Source organism: Charadrius vociferus, unplaced genomic scaffold (assembly GCF_000708025.1).
Source record: "Charadrius vociferus isolate BGI_N301 unplaced genomic scaffold, ASM70802v2 scaffold858, whole genome shotgun sequence".
In the NCBI taxonomy this organism is placed as follows: domain Eukaryota; kingdom Metazoa; phylum Chordata; class Aves; order Charadriiformes; family Charadriidae; genus Charadrius; species Charadrius vociferus.
The window spans coordinates 1,235,073-1,251,950 of NW_009649724.1; the positions used below are offsets into that span (position 1 = coordinate 1,235,073).

At 40.3% G+C, this 16,878-nt stretch overlaps 1 protein-coding gene across 1 annotated transcript in view; it reads left to right on the forward strand.

The window, feature by feature from the left end:
* NCAPD3 (non-SMC condensin II complex, subunit D3) overlaps positions 1–16,878 on the forward strand; it is a 28,024-nt gene that overhangs the window by 3,660 nt on the left and 7,486 nt on the right. The window contains exons 8-25 of the mRNA XM_009890821.1: positions 118–205; positions 1,561–1,694; positions 2,420–2,492; positions 3,080–3,205; positions 3,395–3,644; positions 4,166–4,228; positions 4,403–4,486; positions 7,234–7,307; positions 8,245–8,379; positions 9,138–9,355; positions 10,772–10,963; positions 11,306–11,403; positions 11,528–11,643; positions 13,011–13,118; positions 13,657–13,768; positions 13,864–13,971; positions 14,956–15,194; positions 15,893–15,972. Coding sequence (XP_009889123.1) covers positions 118–205; positions 1,561–1,694; positions 2,420–2,492; positions 3,080–3,205; positions 3,395–3,644; positions 4,166–4,228; positions 4,403–4,486; positions 7,234–7,307; positions 8,245–8,379; positions 9,138–9,355; positions 10,772–10,963; positions 11,306–11,403; positions 11,528–11,643; positions 13,011–13,118; positions 13,657–13,768; positions 13,864–13,971; positions 14,956–15,194; positions 15,893–15,972 — 2,298 coding nt within the window. The remainder of the gene's footprint in view (positions 1–117; positions 206–1,560; positions 1,695–2,419; positions 2,493–3,079; positions 3,206–3,394; positions 3,645–4,165; positions 4,229–4,402; positions 4,487–7,233; positions 7,308–8,244; positions 8,380–9,137; positions 9,356–10,771; positions 10,964–11,305; positions 11,404–11,527; positions 11,644–13,010; positions 13,119–13,656; positions 13,769–13,863; positions 13,972–14,955; positions 15,195–15,892; positions 15,973–16,878) is intronic.

A 16,878-nucleotide genomic window follows, 5' to 3' on the forward strand; every position in this document is an offset into this window, starting at 1 on the left:
AACAACAGCTAGTGAATATTGAATGTTTTCCAGTCAATGAGCACGTTTAGTTGTAATAGTTGTAGTAAATGTTTATTTGATGAGAGGTGAAGACATCTCTTTGCCTTTTTTGTTTAGGAATATTAACGAAGCCAAGTACATTCCCGAACTGGCCTATCATGGACTGCGATTACTGTGTTCCCCTCTACATGGTACAGAAGATAAGGTAAAGGTTGGACAAATTCTTTAAAATGCTCACTGCAGTATTGAAAAGTAGTTGTTTCTTTCCTTCTCTGCACGTTATTTTTGCTTGAACATTTTTTACTTTTTACATTAGTTTGACTTTTTGTGCATGTGCACGTTTGCTGGGTCAGAGGCAAGATGCTTTTTTTTACCCTAGTCCTTTCTTCCTTTGACTTGTATGATGATGCATTTTGTGTGCATTGAATTCTGTGCTCTAATGACTTGCGGCAAATGAATCGAAACCAGAGGCTAGCTACAGTGGCATTAGATCTCTGTATCTTAAAGAAGAGAATTCCAGGTTACTTCGTTTGCCTGGAATTTTGTTGTTTCCTGCTAGGTGGAGCTCCAGCACCGCTTGGTAGCGTGCTGTGGCATTGGGTTGTGCAGCAGCGAAGCATGATGGGGAAGGGTTATGCGCAGATGGTGGTAAGCAGAGTTGATTCTTATTCAGAGAATAGTCTGTCATCATGGAACATCCAGTTCTACCAGAAATGTGTCTGCAGCTTTACATTTTTGTTTTGTTAAATCGTCAAGCACGCCATGTCATCTCCCACTTATCTGTGTGCTGCTTCTACGGATGGGCCTTTTGAACTTTGGGTGTGACCGTGCTGCTGTGTTTGCGAGTCTCTGTAAACCCATCCAAACTAGTTCTGAGCTGGCAAGCCAGTGTACTAGCGGCTGTCTAGTCAGGAGAGCCTGGAGCTTAGTACACACTAACCTGACGTATACCTGAGTGTCTGCCCAACTTTAGCAGCCTTAGACCCGTGTGTTTCAACCTCCTTGGTTTCTCAGTGCGGCACAAGCTTTTCAGAATTGTTGACGTTTGTGGTATCAGGAAGATGGAGTAGCTCCCTTTCTCAGACCCGTCTCATCTTTCCTGCCTCTCCTGTTTGACTGCTCAGTGAATATCCGGATAATGAGGCATGCTTTGGTCCCAAAACTACAGCAGGGAGGAATCTCCAAAAGTTCAAGTGCACATGGTGGTAAAAGCATGCATTTAGTTTAAGATGTCTTCTGTGCAAAACCCAATGAATTTCCTCGAATTCCAGATGTCTGGTGAATTGAAGTCCACTGCTTTGGAAGGGATCTGTTGATGTTGTCAGGAAGCCCTTCTTAAGCCTTACTGGACACGGATGAGAACATCACAGCTAGGAAAGATGTTGTGTGTATTAATGGGTCCTCTTTGAATTATTCTGCTAAAAGTCACATTTTGACAGGTGCTATTACCTGGATCTAAGTTTGTTTAGTTCAGAATTATTTCATAAACCAGGTCAGAATGCTTATCCGTGGGCTCCAGTTGCTACTGAAATGAACCCGAAAATAACCTTTTCTTTCCAGATCCTTCGTTGTGTCTTCCAGCGAATCCTTAATGTCATTCTTATGCTGGAAAGTGGTGTGGGTTCCAGACGCGCAGTCCTTGCAATCACATCGGCTGTGATCAGTGCCAGGAATCAGGCTATAAAATTCATCAGGTGAAGTACAGAGCTCTGGCACTACCCTTCCTGGGTATTTCTGCTCTTTCTTCTGGCATGCCTTTGCTTTACTCTTCAGTTGATAAAGGGATGAGACAAACTGGCACTGACTTTGAAGTTGTTTGTGCAAATGAGGTTTAATTAAAATGTCTGTAATGGGAATTTACTGAACTTGCTGGCAGAGGGGAAAGAGGGTTCTGTTTGATAGAAAAGTGGCAGAGAGGGGAAGGGACCTGCCTTTTGTATTTTGCTTTGTGTCAGTTTTTCGGGTTTTGTAGTTTACTACAAAGTAGTGTAAAGAAGATAAAAGATTAATATGGAGCTCATTTCTCCTTAGTTCTTTGCTTTCTCCTGCTTAAGGATGTATTTTGCCTATGTTTAATACTCCCCCTGTGTGGGGATCCGTGTTGTTGAAAAGTGTAATTTGTGCCAAGATCTCCAGACAACATACAGTAAGTAGATTGAGAATAAAGAAGCTTTTCATATTGTCCTTCTACTTGTAGGAAGGTATTGAAAGAAATGTTTTCTGCCTGCAAAGGCAGGTTAATGTAGAAAGTAAGTAGGTCTGCTCTCCGACCATATCCTGTTGCACTAGTGCTCGTGATTCCAGAGCATGCACTTTTCCTGACTTTTGAAATGCATTCCAAAAAGAATGTCCTTGACTTGATTTTTGCTCTGTTATAAAACCAGCCTTATTAAAATCTGCTTGTTTTTCTTCTGTGCAGTTCTATAGTAGATGAGCTGAAAGAAGTTGTTTTTCCTGTTCTTCGAATATTACTGCAACATATCTGTACCAAGGTATGCCAAGCTTTGTTGCATCTTAAGCTGAAGAACCCATGTGTAGATACATTGCAGTGTCTGTAATAGTCACAAAATCCTTTTTCACAATGTTTTGTAAGGAATTGAAAGATTTTAACCATTTGTAAATTTCTTGACAGCCTGATTGTGGTTTGTGCTGATCTTTATCAGAGTTTTCAGGCATCTTAAATATAGGAGAATACTGAGGGTGAACACTTCCCCCCTCATTCACAATGTATTGTACCCTACTTTTGACTTTTCCAAAATTTGCCATTGCTTTTACTGCTGTCTTGGTAGAGGAAAATGAGGATTATGAGACCTCTTTGCCTAGTTAACTATCTGAAGACTGCCATGTAGAAATACTGCCTCTGGATTTAATCGAAGCTCCACCTTTGCCTTGGTGAATTTGCTGTGTGATTGTGGGTGAGCGCTGAAGTAGTGACCAAGGAAGCTGTGACTGTTCTCCCAGTCCTTGCTGAATGTGACCATATCGCCTCATTAGATAAAAAATGCTTACCTTAACCTCTGCAATGCCATTCTGGCAGAGCATCGAAATATCATACCATGCAACTGCCCTTGTTTTTCAGGTCCCAGATAAGGCTGATTATCGCACATATGCTGCACAGGCCTTGGTGGATTTGCTGAATAAACTCCCTTGTACAGAGTTTGCTGACTTCATCTCTTGGCTTTATAAATACTCATGCAACACGAAAGTAAGTACATCTCCTTGATGTTTCAGGGTTCAGATACAGCAGTATTTTGAAGATGAACGGTTCGATATCAGTACTGAATAACAATATCGGTACTGACTAGCTGGTGTCTAAAAGCGCGTAAACTGAGTAGGCAATGCCTGCGTCTGCTTACATTAACACGGCACCTTGTGTGCTTTTTCTTCCAAACAGATTGCCTACAGAGTGTTTGCTCTTGATGTAGCGTTAGCTTTGTTGGATGTGCCTGAGAGGAGCTTGGACAGCTCCTTGTCCCTGGATCATCAGAAGTTTCTAAAGCACAAGTTTTTAGTACAGGTCATGGTGTTTGGCCGGTGTTCGGACAAAGCACCCGTGGTGCGTAGCAAAGCTTTAAGCAGCTTTGCCCATTGTCTCGAAATGAAAGCTGCTGCTACCTTGGAGAGTATACAGGACTTATTACAAAGCTGTAAGTATTATGGATAAATTAGATAGTAAAAATATTTCCTGAGCTTTCTGGGGAATAATTGCTGGGAGAAAGGAGAACTAGTTGTCAGGAACTTAAATATCTGCACATAGTGTCCTTGTGTATTGTATCATAATGAGAAGTAATAGATGAGTCCTGTTACTCATGAAACCTTATATTTGGAAGGGATTTATTCTCGTATATCGGTTCTAAATAGATTCCTCCATGAGATACCTTTGAAGGATGTTTACAGATGACTGAAATTGCTCATTGAAAAAAAAAAAGTTCATTCTTGCCTGACAGTTGGTTAAATCTTGAGTTGCCTTTTGCTTCTGCTAAGTTGTTTTTTTCATGATTGGCATTCTGAACTCCCTCAGGTGTGGTAAAGGCCAGATGGCACAATTCAGAAGTATGCATATAGCATCCTACGGTTAGATTACTTGCCTGAAAAAATTTGGAATGACAGAATATCCAAAATTAAAATACTTCATTTAATTTCTTTTTTTATTTCTTTTTGGCAGCCTCTGACCGTGCAGTCTTGGAAGCAAACACAAACACTGCGAGTTTGATAGTCAGTGCAGAAGGTATAGAGTCATTCTTTTATAGTAAGTCTCGGGCTTTTCTTAGCATGCTATTTTCTAAAAATATGCATATCTGTAAAACCTAGGGCATGCATGAGGTGCTCTGTTAAACAGTGAACCATCTTGCTGGGTGAACATATGCCTTTTTTATTCTTAAACTTTTAACTTTTCTTTCAGCTGTGTCCAACCATCCACTGAAGACCTTACCGACTTTCAAAACTATTGAGTTGACAGACAGCAGCGGTACTGCTGTGCTTGATGGTATGTCAAAATTATACTGGCCTTTTCACATAACTTTTCAAAACCTTAATTGAAATTAGACTTTCTGAAGTGTATTCATTGTCCATTTTTCAAAGAAACTGGAGAGAGCTTTCTGTAGAGCTGTTAAAAAACACTTATGGGTGATGAAGGGGGTGGAAGTGGCAGCCATAAAGAAGTACTATTTCCACTCAAGTCTGAAAAATACATTTAATCTTGAAACACTGATATTCGTTTGTACTAATGTGGTGGCAACACTTGTTGAAAAGCAGGTAATTTATTCTTTGCAAAAAGGACGGTAATTGATGTGGGATATAATACTTGTAACTCCATAAATTTAGGGGTAATTAAATCTCTTGCTCCAGTGCACAAAGAACTAATATATTTTTGCTACCTAAACCACAGCACCTTTGATTAGTGCTGTTACGTAGGGTAGAACTCACTTCTCTGCAGCACCAGGTATTGGCTGGAGCTGAAAGCAAAGCGTGAGGTTAAATGGACTGATGGAGAGTAGCAAGCAACTAGTTCTGATTTGTTGATAGCATGAAATCAGCGTGTAAGTTGGCTTTTGTGGCCACGATGTTCCTTCTTTGAATCTCTTCCCTCCTTTTCCTCTTCCGTGTAAAAGCTTTTCTTCCTAACCTTTCGGCCGCTGCCAGTATCTTTGCTCTCAGTTCTTGCTGTTCACCTCTCTTGAACTGCTGACAATTCAATTCTCTGCCTGGTTCACATCCTGCGTTTGTGTCTTTGTTACACGTCTCATGCTGCTCTTCACATGGGATCTCTCTCCCTATCTCCATGAGCCAGGCTCCAATCTTCTCCATTGAAAGCTTTCTTTTAAAACATTTTGCTGATATATTTCGTTAATCTGCTCTCTCAGATAGAAATGTCCTCCAGGCCACTTAAGGTATTGTGTATTCCCTGTTTAGTTGCAGACTCCTTGTGGCAGAGGATGCCTGCTTTTGTATCTGATACCCAGCTGAGCATACACTTGGCACTTGGCAAAACAAATTAAGAAAAGGATTGGATGAAAAAGGACTGTCTGGAGCTCAAGAGGGTAGCTGAAATACAGGGCTCTCCGAGTCAGTCAAGGTGCATTAGCAAAGCTGTCTGGCACACGCTTGTGTTTGGCTTATGCCTGTGCTAATTTTGCACTTCTATGAAGACCAAACAGCTCATGATTTAGGAGCGAAATAAATCTTAGCCAAGGATAGTCAGAACGTGCTAAAGGCACAAGGGCAAAGATAAGAAGGGTAGGGATAATCTGCAGGGTGAAGTATGCACTGCAGAATTACCACTGCCCAACCGTATACAAACAATATGTTCCCTTGATAGTTCTCAGCCATTTAGAACTCAGTTTTTTTGTTTGGTTGGTGATTTCGTTGGGTTTTTTTCTCTTTCTCTTTTCTGTGTCACTGTGAGTAAAATCAATGTCAATTGGCAAAATGTGATTATTTTAGCAGATTTGATAGCCTTCACAAGAGCTGGACTATTTTAATGGCAAAATCTTGCAATAAAAACATTCTGTGCTTTTTCTGTCAAGCTGTTGTCAGGCGGAAGATGCAATTGTCGTTAGCTGCCCATTAAGAAAGTGCAGATGAAAGTCCTTTTACTTCCTTTAGTAAAAACTTATCTTCAAACTAGCTCCCTGTGACTAATCCTATTTGTTAACGGCAGCAGGGTGGATCTCCATATGAATCTCTCTAAGTTACAGATCTCAGAATTTGGCACATATTTGGGAAATCTTACTTAATGCTGTAAGAAATCTAACAAAGCAATAAATAGAAACCTTAAAAGCAATGGTTAAATGCTTGAAATCAGTATTGCCAGCTTGTCAGTAGTCCATCTGAATGATTCAAAAGGTGTGATTGTGGCTCTGTGTATTCAGTTGTCTGCTGTTTAATAAACTATCATCTTGATTATGTGTTTTTCCCGAGAACATGCAGAAATAAGGATGAATATAGCTGTGGAAACTAAAATCTGAGGCCTAGCTTTACATTCAGGGTGGGGAGATGCATTCTGGTTTCCTAGTAGACTCTTGCGTTCTTCTTTTCAGCTGCCATGCTGCAGCCTCATGGAATTCAGTCAGTTCGTAAATGGAGTAATTTCCCCTCTATAAAACACAGCAGTTCATACGTTAGTACTTTATCCTGTGTGGAGCTCTGAGGCATGACTCACAAAAGGTCGTAGCCATTCTAAGCTCTCTGTGTCCAAGTCTGTAAACCTGCCTTGGGTCTGCGTTGGATCCATGTGTCTGGTTTGCCCACAACGAGCTTTTCCCACAGATGGCAGGGTTACCTGTGCTACAGACTTTTGTTAGAACTGTGCGTGATTCATCTGATGAGCTTTAAAACTGTGAAAGTAGCCTAACATCTTTTATGTAGACAAATAAATAGGTCAGAAATTACAGATTTTTTTTTCTTATTGCTGTGTGTATCAAATGGTTTTGTATATTGCTTTCTTTTGTGATACGTCCTAAGATATATTTTCAAATGAAAGAACTTGGAAAATGTTTCGTTTCTTTTTTTTTTTTTTTTTCTCCTCTGGCTTATACCTCATTCTGGATTATTCTGGGTGTTTTATTGTGCTTCCTTCAGTCCTCCTCTCTTGCCCTCTGAATGCCTCAGGCAACGAATTGTTGCTCGGTTGAGTTCAGTGCTGTATTCCTCCTTGCTGCTGCATGGTGTTCAGTGTGTTAGTGCTGCTAAATAGTGGTGTGGGTAATTTCTTCTTATCGTGGTTTTGGATAGGAAAAGAAGTCATGGCCATGCTGAGGCTGAGAGCCGGAGATGAGAAAACCAATGTGAGGAAATCTGCTCTCCAGGTACAGTGTTTCTTGCATGCTTCCTTGTTCTCAGAGATTACCCAGAATGCCGTAAAAATAAATAATTAGACCATAGTACTGTAGCGAACTGTATGTAACTTCACCTATCTGTAGCTTCCTGCTATTCCTGCAGAGTGCCTACAGGCCTTAAAGAGGTCTTGCTTGCTAATTCCTGATAAGTAAATAATGCATTCATGATGATGGAAAATTTTTCTAGTACTCTTGCTGGCGTTCTCTTATTGCATCATTTAGAAAGAGAGGCTCTTTTCAAATGTCAATAGGCATTTCAATTAAGCAGCTTCCTTATAAAGTGAAGCATATTAGCTGCTTAGTTTGTTTTGACCTTGTTAACAAAGAGATTAGGTTATATCCAGCTTCTTTTTGAGGTATGCATTGCTTTGCTTGTTGCTCTTTTTTTTTTAATGAAATCATTAGCTTTTAAAGAGATGGGCTTCAATGAAAATTTCATCGTTTTAAAAGATGCACATCTGCTGTTCGCTGCGTTCCTCTGTTAGTCCTCTTCACTCCAACTCTTCCTCCTCAGTTCACATGCTGATTTGAGCTTCTCAAATTAAGGTTTTACAATTGTTTTATTTTGATGCTTTTTATTAAAAAAAAAAAATAAATCCTCTCTTCCTTATTACCAGGTGAAAGACATGATTCATACAGGAGACACATTATTTTCAAGGGGAAATTGTGACATTCACTCTATCCAAATGCTGTTATAAAATCAGAATGACTGAAAAGTTGCTTTCTGTTTCATTTTACATTTCTGGTTGTGCCCAGTACTCATAAATTGTTAATGTGATATGTCTCTCTCGGTGAGATAAATTAATCTTTAGTTAAAGTTGGTAGGGGGTAGATTATATTTTTGATTTGCTACCCAATGCACATGGCCTGTATTCCCAACAAAGTAATGCTGGTATTTGACCTCCAGGTTTTTATGAACATCCTGAAGCACAAAGTCATCCCTTGTACTGCAGAAGACTTGTGCACTCTTCAAGATCGCTGCCGGGACCCTGCTGTTTCTGTGCGGAAGCAGGCCTTGCAGTCTTTAACAGAGCTCCTTGTGGTGAGAAAAAAATAGCATGAATCCTTACGCAGACCTGAGATGAGCAAACTGTGGGTTAAAAGAAGGAGGAAACAGACAAATCAGTTGTTCATTCAGTGGATTTCATTTTATGACTGTGTTTTAATTTTTTTTATTACCTTTTGACTTGTAAGTCATGACTCATTCTTATACATACTTGTGATTTATGTAGGATACTTCCAACTGTTGGAAACATTTATTTTCCTGGCTGTTGATTTATCTGTCATGGAGAAAATGTTTATGTTGCTGGCCTTCTCAAGTTAAAAAAAAAATCTGAATCACTGTACTAAGATGTAATGTGTCGATGATAGCACTGCAATATTTTTCCTTCTTTTCTATTTATTCACAAAGGGTTAGTAACTTAGGCTTGGAGCATAGGGTTTATATTAAGCAAAGCTCATTTTTTTTAGTGTTAAATCATCTGCTATACATCTTTATTGCGATACTGTTATGATTATTTATAGGGTTTCAAAACAAAGTATTACAGTACTTTAGCAGAAGCACCGGGTAGCTTGATCATTGGTATGATCAAATACCTTGCGGTGTCAAGGAGATACAAGTTCCCTTGCCCCATATGCTGCCGCATCGCAGTGCTAGTTGAGCAGTATGCTGGGGTTTATTAAAATTTATTTTCAAAGTTAGTAGCTGAATCTCAGTTTTCTAAGCCTTTGCTGATCTTACCTATGCATATAGGATCCTGTAATGATTTTAAACTGTTTCTAATACGATGTGTGTTTCAGTCCCAGCACAATAACGTTCTAGTCCAGAAGGCCTGGTTAAATGGAGTGGTGCCTGTTGTGATGGATGCTGAAAGTTCCGTCCAAGAAAAGGCCTTGGATTGCCTTGATCAGCTCTTGTTGCAACATATAAAATATTATAAGGTTGGGAGAGAAGATGAAAATCAGGCTCTAGCATGGGATCTCCTTACCCTTTTGACTTCAGAAAGCCAGGAGCTGAAGTAAGTACATTTTTCCCTTCATTTGTAGGCTCTGATGGCTTTTCTGTAGCAGCCTCTGACACATCGTATGTGTTTATTGCCTTTACTATGTTAACATTCAGGGACAAAATCCTGAATTTTTTTTGCTTTTAATCCCGTTAGAATACACAACTTTTCCTTTACTGAAGGAAATTGCCTATTGACTGGAGGACTGAGATAAGAGTATGAGTTTATACTCTCAGTGCTATCCTTCATTGTCTGGCCATAGACCATTAGTTATCGTAGATTACATATTGTTTAAATGCACGTGCAAGGACAAGAAACTAAATTTATTGGGATTTTTTTTAAGCTGTTTGAATTCCCTGCTTGAAACAGTCAGTACAAGTGCATATTACTGCTAGAGATGGAAACTGTCATGCTGTGAGGGGCTTGTGTTGCTCTGCCTGGGACAGAAGAGCTGTTGAGTGTGGACAAGTTGGCAGTTGGTGAGAAGAGCGCAGTTTTCCTTTGTGTCTTTACCTGTGCTCTCTCCCTGAACTCGAGTGTTCATATACAGGAATGTTGCATGCTATTCTTGATGTGTTGATAGCAGCATGAATATTTAAGTCAAATGGAGGTGTTCTGATGACACAAGTAAGGAGGTATATATAAAGAAAGCAGAACATCACTTTTTATTAATTCTGATGTACAATATGTTACTTGTCTTATGACAAATAGAATTATTCTGCCTTTTGCGGAATGCTGTGGGAAGAAGCAGAAAAAATGGGATGACACACAGTATGACAAGGACACAACATTGATTAAAGACAGCTGTATGTTTATTAGTCAACAGGGCATAATAGCTTAGAAATAGAAAATGAGATACTGGTTGTGCTGCCTTGCCAATCTGTGAAACTGTCAGTGTTCTAATCTGGGCTATTTTAGAACACAGTTTGCAGATTCATGGCACCCTCTTCTTCATGACCTTAGGGTACCTTGCAGCGTGATAAATCTCAGAACTCTTTCAACATGAAGTAGGTAACTAGAGCTAAATAGAAAAATGAGCAAAGTATGATGCCTTAACATTACTGTATCCTGTCCCATTATGGGTATTAAATAACAACTACTAGAAAGTCTTTGTTACAGATTGCTGAAATATCTTCTTGATGTGTCACGGTAACAGTTGGACCTTCTGTCTTACTGACACACAGCACTACATCCCTGCTCCCACGACAGGTCTGTAGTGTATCACAATTATGAACTGAAAGACTGAAAATATTTCTAGTAAAATACGTAGTAGACATCCTGACATTCTGAATAGTGGGAATGCAAAGTGGTAGCAGCTTTGTTGTGTTGCCCAGTGTATCCTGGACAGGGATGTTGGATTTTACAGCCAATGTCTAAGACCAAGTGTTTTATTTACTCCTTCTTTAACTTACTCTTCTTTCTTCCTTGTAGCCGTTACTTGAACAAAGCTTTTCATGTGTGGTCCAGACAGAATAAGTTCACCTCCACTTTCATCAGTAATGTCATGTCTCATGTGGAAACGGAGCATGCTGTACCAGCTTGGATGTTGCTTGCTAAGGTGGCAGGTTCTTCACCCAAGCTGGATTATTCCAAGGTCATTGAAGCCTGGGACGATATCAGAAGGTATCTGTGTGCTTTGAACACCATCCTCCATTCTGCAGGAAAGAGATGTGGGTGAAGAGGAGGAACCAAGCGAGTGAGCACTTTCTGTCCTTCCACGGGCAGAGTGCCGTTTAGCTGCTTAGATCACAGTTCTTTATTCAGGCAATCGGTTCTGCAGCTAGGAGGCAAGTAACGGCCCGCAGATTTGTGCAGTAACCAACTCTTACCTTAAGCTTTTTGAGTTTCATTTGGTTAGACAGGTCTGCCTTAATAATGCATATCCCAGATGAAAGGACTTTTCTACTGTGATTTGGTATTGTTCCTTAGCATTAATGTTAGTTTGTCTGCTCTACTGTTTTTCAGGCAGCAGAACATAAGCGTTGATACTACAGGACATATACTGTGTGTCATCGGTCATGTTGCAAAGCACCTCCCTAAAAGCACCTGTGAGAGGCTGATTGGTGAGTGGCCCTGAGAAACTGCAGAGGGGGAGGCAGGTTCATGCCTCCCATCTTAACAGTTGTTTCATCTCCATGAGCGGTTGATAAACTTAGAAAATGCTCATTTTGTGTGTGATCTTTTCAGATAATATCAAGTGCTGGCTGAGGGGCTCATGGTGTCCCCTGGAGGTGATTAGCCCAGCTGTAGAAACTCTGCAGAAGCTCTGCCGTGCATATGCAGATGTGCTGGAGGAGGCACAGGTGTGACTTAAAATACATCTTCTAAAATAGCTTGTTTCACACTTAGGAGGGCTGTCTCTTGGAGGCAGCTTCAGTCTCCAGTCTGTTGGTTGATTAGCTCACTAAACAAAGGGATCTGATTCCAGCAATTTGAGTCTGTTCTGCTCAGCTCTCTTACTTGCTTTACTGCAGTTGTGCTGGACAGTATCCTGGAGCTAAGCATGGATTGTAAAGAATCTTCTTTCTTGTCAAAGTTTACAGAATTCCTAAGGGAGATGTATTGCTTTGCCTTTATGATATCAGCTATTTTTCAGGCTTGGTCCAGTTCAAAGCTGTAGGTTTATACTATAAGCTCTGATTATTCTGTATTGGAGCTGCTGCAGATACACATATTTTCTAGACCTCTTTCATGGGACCAAATAAGGAGTTAATAACACATTATTTGCATATTTCTCTTTTCTGCCCCCAGTTGTTTAATGCCATAGCTTTGTTCCACTTCTGTAGTAAGAAGGCGGGCTATCTTTTGCTGGTAAAATAGGGATCTCAGCCAGAGCATAGTCACAAAGAAGCTAAAACTGATGCAGGTCTCTCTTGCTAATGATTTTTTTGTGTGTATATATTCTATTTCTCTTTCAATATTGATAACAGCTATTTTATAATAGGCATGCCAATTAAGTTTAGTAAATAGTATGCAAAACTGCACACTCTGAGTTTCAGAATCCAGGGTGGATTGATGGTTTCTGTTTTTTTAAATTGACAGTCAGAAAATCCTCCCTTGTAGGTATAGTCATCACAGTATGTTGGCTTAAAACCAAATGCAAGTGTTCCTGTGCGTTGGTCACTAGCAGTTCTAACAGCTTAGCTGCCATACATGTATGTATTTGGTTTCATATTTGACCAGTTTTAGCTGGTAGAAAAAGAGAAATGATGCTTTATTTTCCTCACAGTCTGATAGGCGATTAACTTTTTTTGTTTCTCCTCCACCCCTTGGAACTCACATTGTGTTTTCATTTGAATGGAACTGCATTTTCCAAATAACATTTAAAAATTCATGCATTCAACTTCAAATATGTTGGATATACTGGAACAGTACAGTTGCCTAAATCCTTTTTGTTTAAATCTGTGTGATTTCTATAATGAAGTAAACTTAGGCCTGTGGATCATTAAAAGCCAGATTCTCCAAGGTGTTTTGACACTTGCACACATCCTTTGACGTGCAGGAAGAGTTTTAAATCTCTAAGGCACTGTCTGATTGATTTCAATAGGACGTAGATTATTAAAAGCATATAAGGACTTTCAGATTAGGGATTCATGTGTGGACAGATATTACAGCTATGTTTTGTTTAATTAATAAATTGCAGAATTAATTTTGTTTAATTATGGAACAGGAGCTGCTCAACCAGGTGTGTGGAGATTTAGTATCTGCCTGTGAAAGCTATATTTCGAATATAGTCCTCAAAGAGAACGGAGCAGAGCAGCTACAAGAAGATGTCTTGGTAAGTTTGGTTCCCCTTCACAGACTGGTCAAAGGATGAAGGTGTACTTGAAATTGGTGTTCCTTAAAGTTCACGCTAATAACTGTGTTATGCTGGAAAATACTGATATGCACGCTTTGTGTGTAAGCTCGTAATGAAATCTGGTATTTATGGGCCTGGGAGCATACAACAGTTTTATACGTCAGCAGTTGCTTTAAGGATATGATACCCCATGTATTGTTTAATAAAATGATGTGGGGTTTTTTTGCTTTTCCAATCATACTTCTTAGATGAGCTGCTTGGGAATAAGTCTGTAAAACGTGTAGAATGCTTTGAAGAGTATTTAAATATTGTTAGTAGATGTGTGGGGGTTATAGTGTATTACACAACCCCCCCATTTCTGTTTCAAAGCTTCACCTCCTGTTTTCTAGCCACTGTCTTCTTGAAAGGACTGAGGGAATTTTAAGTTGTTTCTGGAGAAGTACCATACCGACTCCTGCTGACTTAATTTGCAGCTCAGCCATTGCCTTTTGACTGCAGTGTTGTTTTTTCTTTGTAGGTGAGACACCTCTTCATCTTGGGTGAGGCTGCACAGCTGTGTCCAGCCAAAGTAGAGAAACGCGTCTTTCTTTTGATTCAGTCCATTCTGGCTTCTGTCAACGAGGACCAATGTGAGGCTCTCTCCTTACTGCCTTTAGTTTTGAATTGACAGACAACGCTGCTTACCGGAAAAGCACATTTTCATTCCCGACCTGTTCTTTCCTAGTGTCTAGTGCTCCGGATGGTGAGGAAATGACAGCTTCTCAGCCACTGTCCCAGTTCAGGGGATCAGCCATGCCTCCAGTGGTCAGAGCTCATGCATTCATTACTCTAGGTAAGTGCCATCCTGCAGTAGAAGCGTGCCCTCGTGTATCCAGTTCCCACCCTTTCTGGTTAAAGTTCTGCTCAAAAGCTGTGTCAGTTGTAACGGATAGCCACAGTGCTCAATGTTTGCATTGCCTCAGCCCATAGCTTTTACAATGCAAATATCCATGGTAACAAGTTGCGCAAACCATAAAAATACTGCCATCTATGTGACTGCTTCTTGAGGTGGTTAATGCATTAGTAGCGATCAATAATTAGCAACGTCCTTCAGAACTGTACTGTGCCTGTACTCAAAATCGGTTGCTGTCTGGCTGAAGGATCATCTTACACGTAGTAAGGTGCTCAACAGAGCTGAAGAAGACTTGGTGCTTTTGGTGCAGTTTAGAGCTGAGTGACTGCACGTAGTTACGAAGAGGAGCTTTGAGAGAAGCCTGGTCAATCTGCATCTCCAGCGTTACAGAGAGTACTAAGTGAAAGTTCTGGTTTTGTAGTACCTCTGTGGTTACAAACAATTCTCCTGCAGATAGATAGTATTATTCTTTCCTTAACTGCTTTGGGAAGCTTAATACTTTTGTACAGAGCTTAGAAACAGTTAGAGAGAAGTAATGTTAGAATGCAGGCTATTTTATATTAAGTTGGTTTAGTGATACTTTTAGAGGTGGGTGTCTCCCTATGACAGCTGGGGCTGTTCTTTTTAGCTGCCTTGAATAATACCCTGTACACAGAAATAGTTCTCTGAAGGAGGGAATTTGGCATAGAGACCCACAGTATAGGTCTAAGTGGAGTTTGGAAGAACTCCTTGAAGTATCATTTCTTTGAGAGATCGTGCAGATTGCTCATCAAATTTCAGCATGTGTTTCTTGTTTATTCCCCTGTTTACTTCCTGATTCCTTTCTTGGCACATATTGGACTCAAAGGAGGCAGTAAGCTGGGCTGTGGTGGTTAGGAAGGAGAATATATTTGCAGTACTGACAGTCTGGTCCCTGTTTCACAGGTAAATTGTGTTTACAGCATGAGGATCTGGCAAAGAAATGCATTGCAGCTCTAGCTCGAGAACTGGAGGTGTCGCGTGATGTGGCTGTTTGCAATAATGTTGTCATCGTTATGTGTGATCTATGTATCCGCTACACATCCATGGTGGACAGATACATTCCCAACATTTCGTTGTGTCTGAAGGACCCAAGTCCTTTCATCCGTAAGCAGACGCTGATCCTACTTACCAACCTTCTGCAGGTAAATAGACGTCCTACACAGGTGTTTGACAACCCACTTTAAGTACCTCTGTTGTGCTGAATACTGGCAACCTGTCCGGTGGGTGTGTTACTTGTACCGTGATTAATCTACACTTAATCAAGAAGACTAAAGCAGAAATCATGTTGAGGACACTTAACAGTTGGATAATGAGATTATTTTTAGTCAATGGGTACCTCTTTTCTTGTCTTCTCTTTGTTTCTTTGAATTCCCTTCAATTTCACTCCTATGTGAATGAATATAACAAGCATTACAGCACTTTTTTTCTCCTACTGTCTCTGCTTGTTGTTCTAAAGACATAAATGTTGAGAGGCTGAAGATGTTTACCCTCCCAATGTTCATATGAAGCCAACCAAGGCAGATTTGGAGTGCATTTGGCTCCGAGAACAGTGTTGAAGAGCATGTGTGCCTTGGCACGGGAGACCAGATTTTTCAAGATTCTACTTTTTTATTGACATCTGTGGTAAACCTAGGTGCTTGCTGCTGTGGCATTTATGCTGTTTAAAGCATCCTCTGAAGCATTGTCGTCTTGGGGTCTATTTTGTGTACCTCCAGCTGAAGTTGCACGGCTTGCTCATTTGCTAGGCTCCATCAGATACTGCCCTGACTGCAGTCTGTAGGTTCATACTAGATTTTTCGTGATTCAGGTTGATAATGTATTGTCTGCTGATTTCTTACAGGAGGAGTTTGTGAAATGGAAAGACTGTCTCTTCTTCCGTTTCGTCAGTGTCTTGGTGGATCCAGATCCAGACATTGCCAGGTAAAATACTCATCTGTAAAATAATGAAGGAGTTGAAGATCAGAGATGTATTCAAAACCAGTCTCAGTCTTGCACCTTCGGCATGCGGAGGAAAATTTCAATGAGAGAGCAGCTGATTATCCCTTTAACCTCATCACTCATACAGTTGTTGATACTTTAGGGTCTGCAATGGTAGCAAAGGAGTGGTGACCCTCTTTCTGAGTCATTTGAAGGTCCCAAAGTAGGAAGCTGTGTGTTCTTGGCTGTCTTCAAAACATGCAGCTCTGCTCTATTTTTGACTCTCAGTTATCCAGAAAAAAAGGAATTTTTGAAACAAGCCTTTATAAAATGTTCCTCATGGTTTTCTAACAGGCTCTGTCTTGAGTTCTGGTTTTGTTTTAGGAATAGGATTAGTTACTCTCTTTTTTCTTGTATGGCATGCCTGTCTTTTTATACCTTCTACCACATTTTTTAATACTTTGACATGTAAGTAGAATTATGCACACTGGCTTTAAGTGCATGTTTATGAAGTTGTTGTAGGTTTCAAAGTCTCAAGCTGCTCTGTTGCGTGAGAAATGAGAGTGGGGCAGGTTTCTCTGAGGATGGTAGATTGTGCATGGATGCTGGATGCAGAGGAGAGTTGGACACCTTGCTGCTTGCTTCTGCCTGAAACAGTCCATCTGAAGATTGGTCTTTCCAGGGCCATCAACCTATCATTGCTTACTAATGCATATTCACACTTTCTTTTCTCTTCAGTGAGTGTTTAATATGTAAAAATGTCTTTCCAGTAGATGGTGACATTGCAACATCATGTTTCTAGAGCTGTAGCTAGAGGCTCTTTGGGAGCCTTTCTCTTTGCATCTGCAGTCAGTGACTGCATCCAGACAATACCACGTTCTTCAAGTCTGGGATTGACTTGCAGCTCTG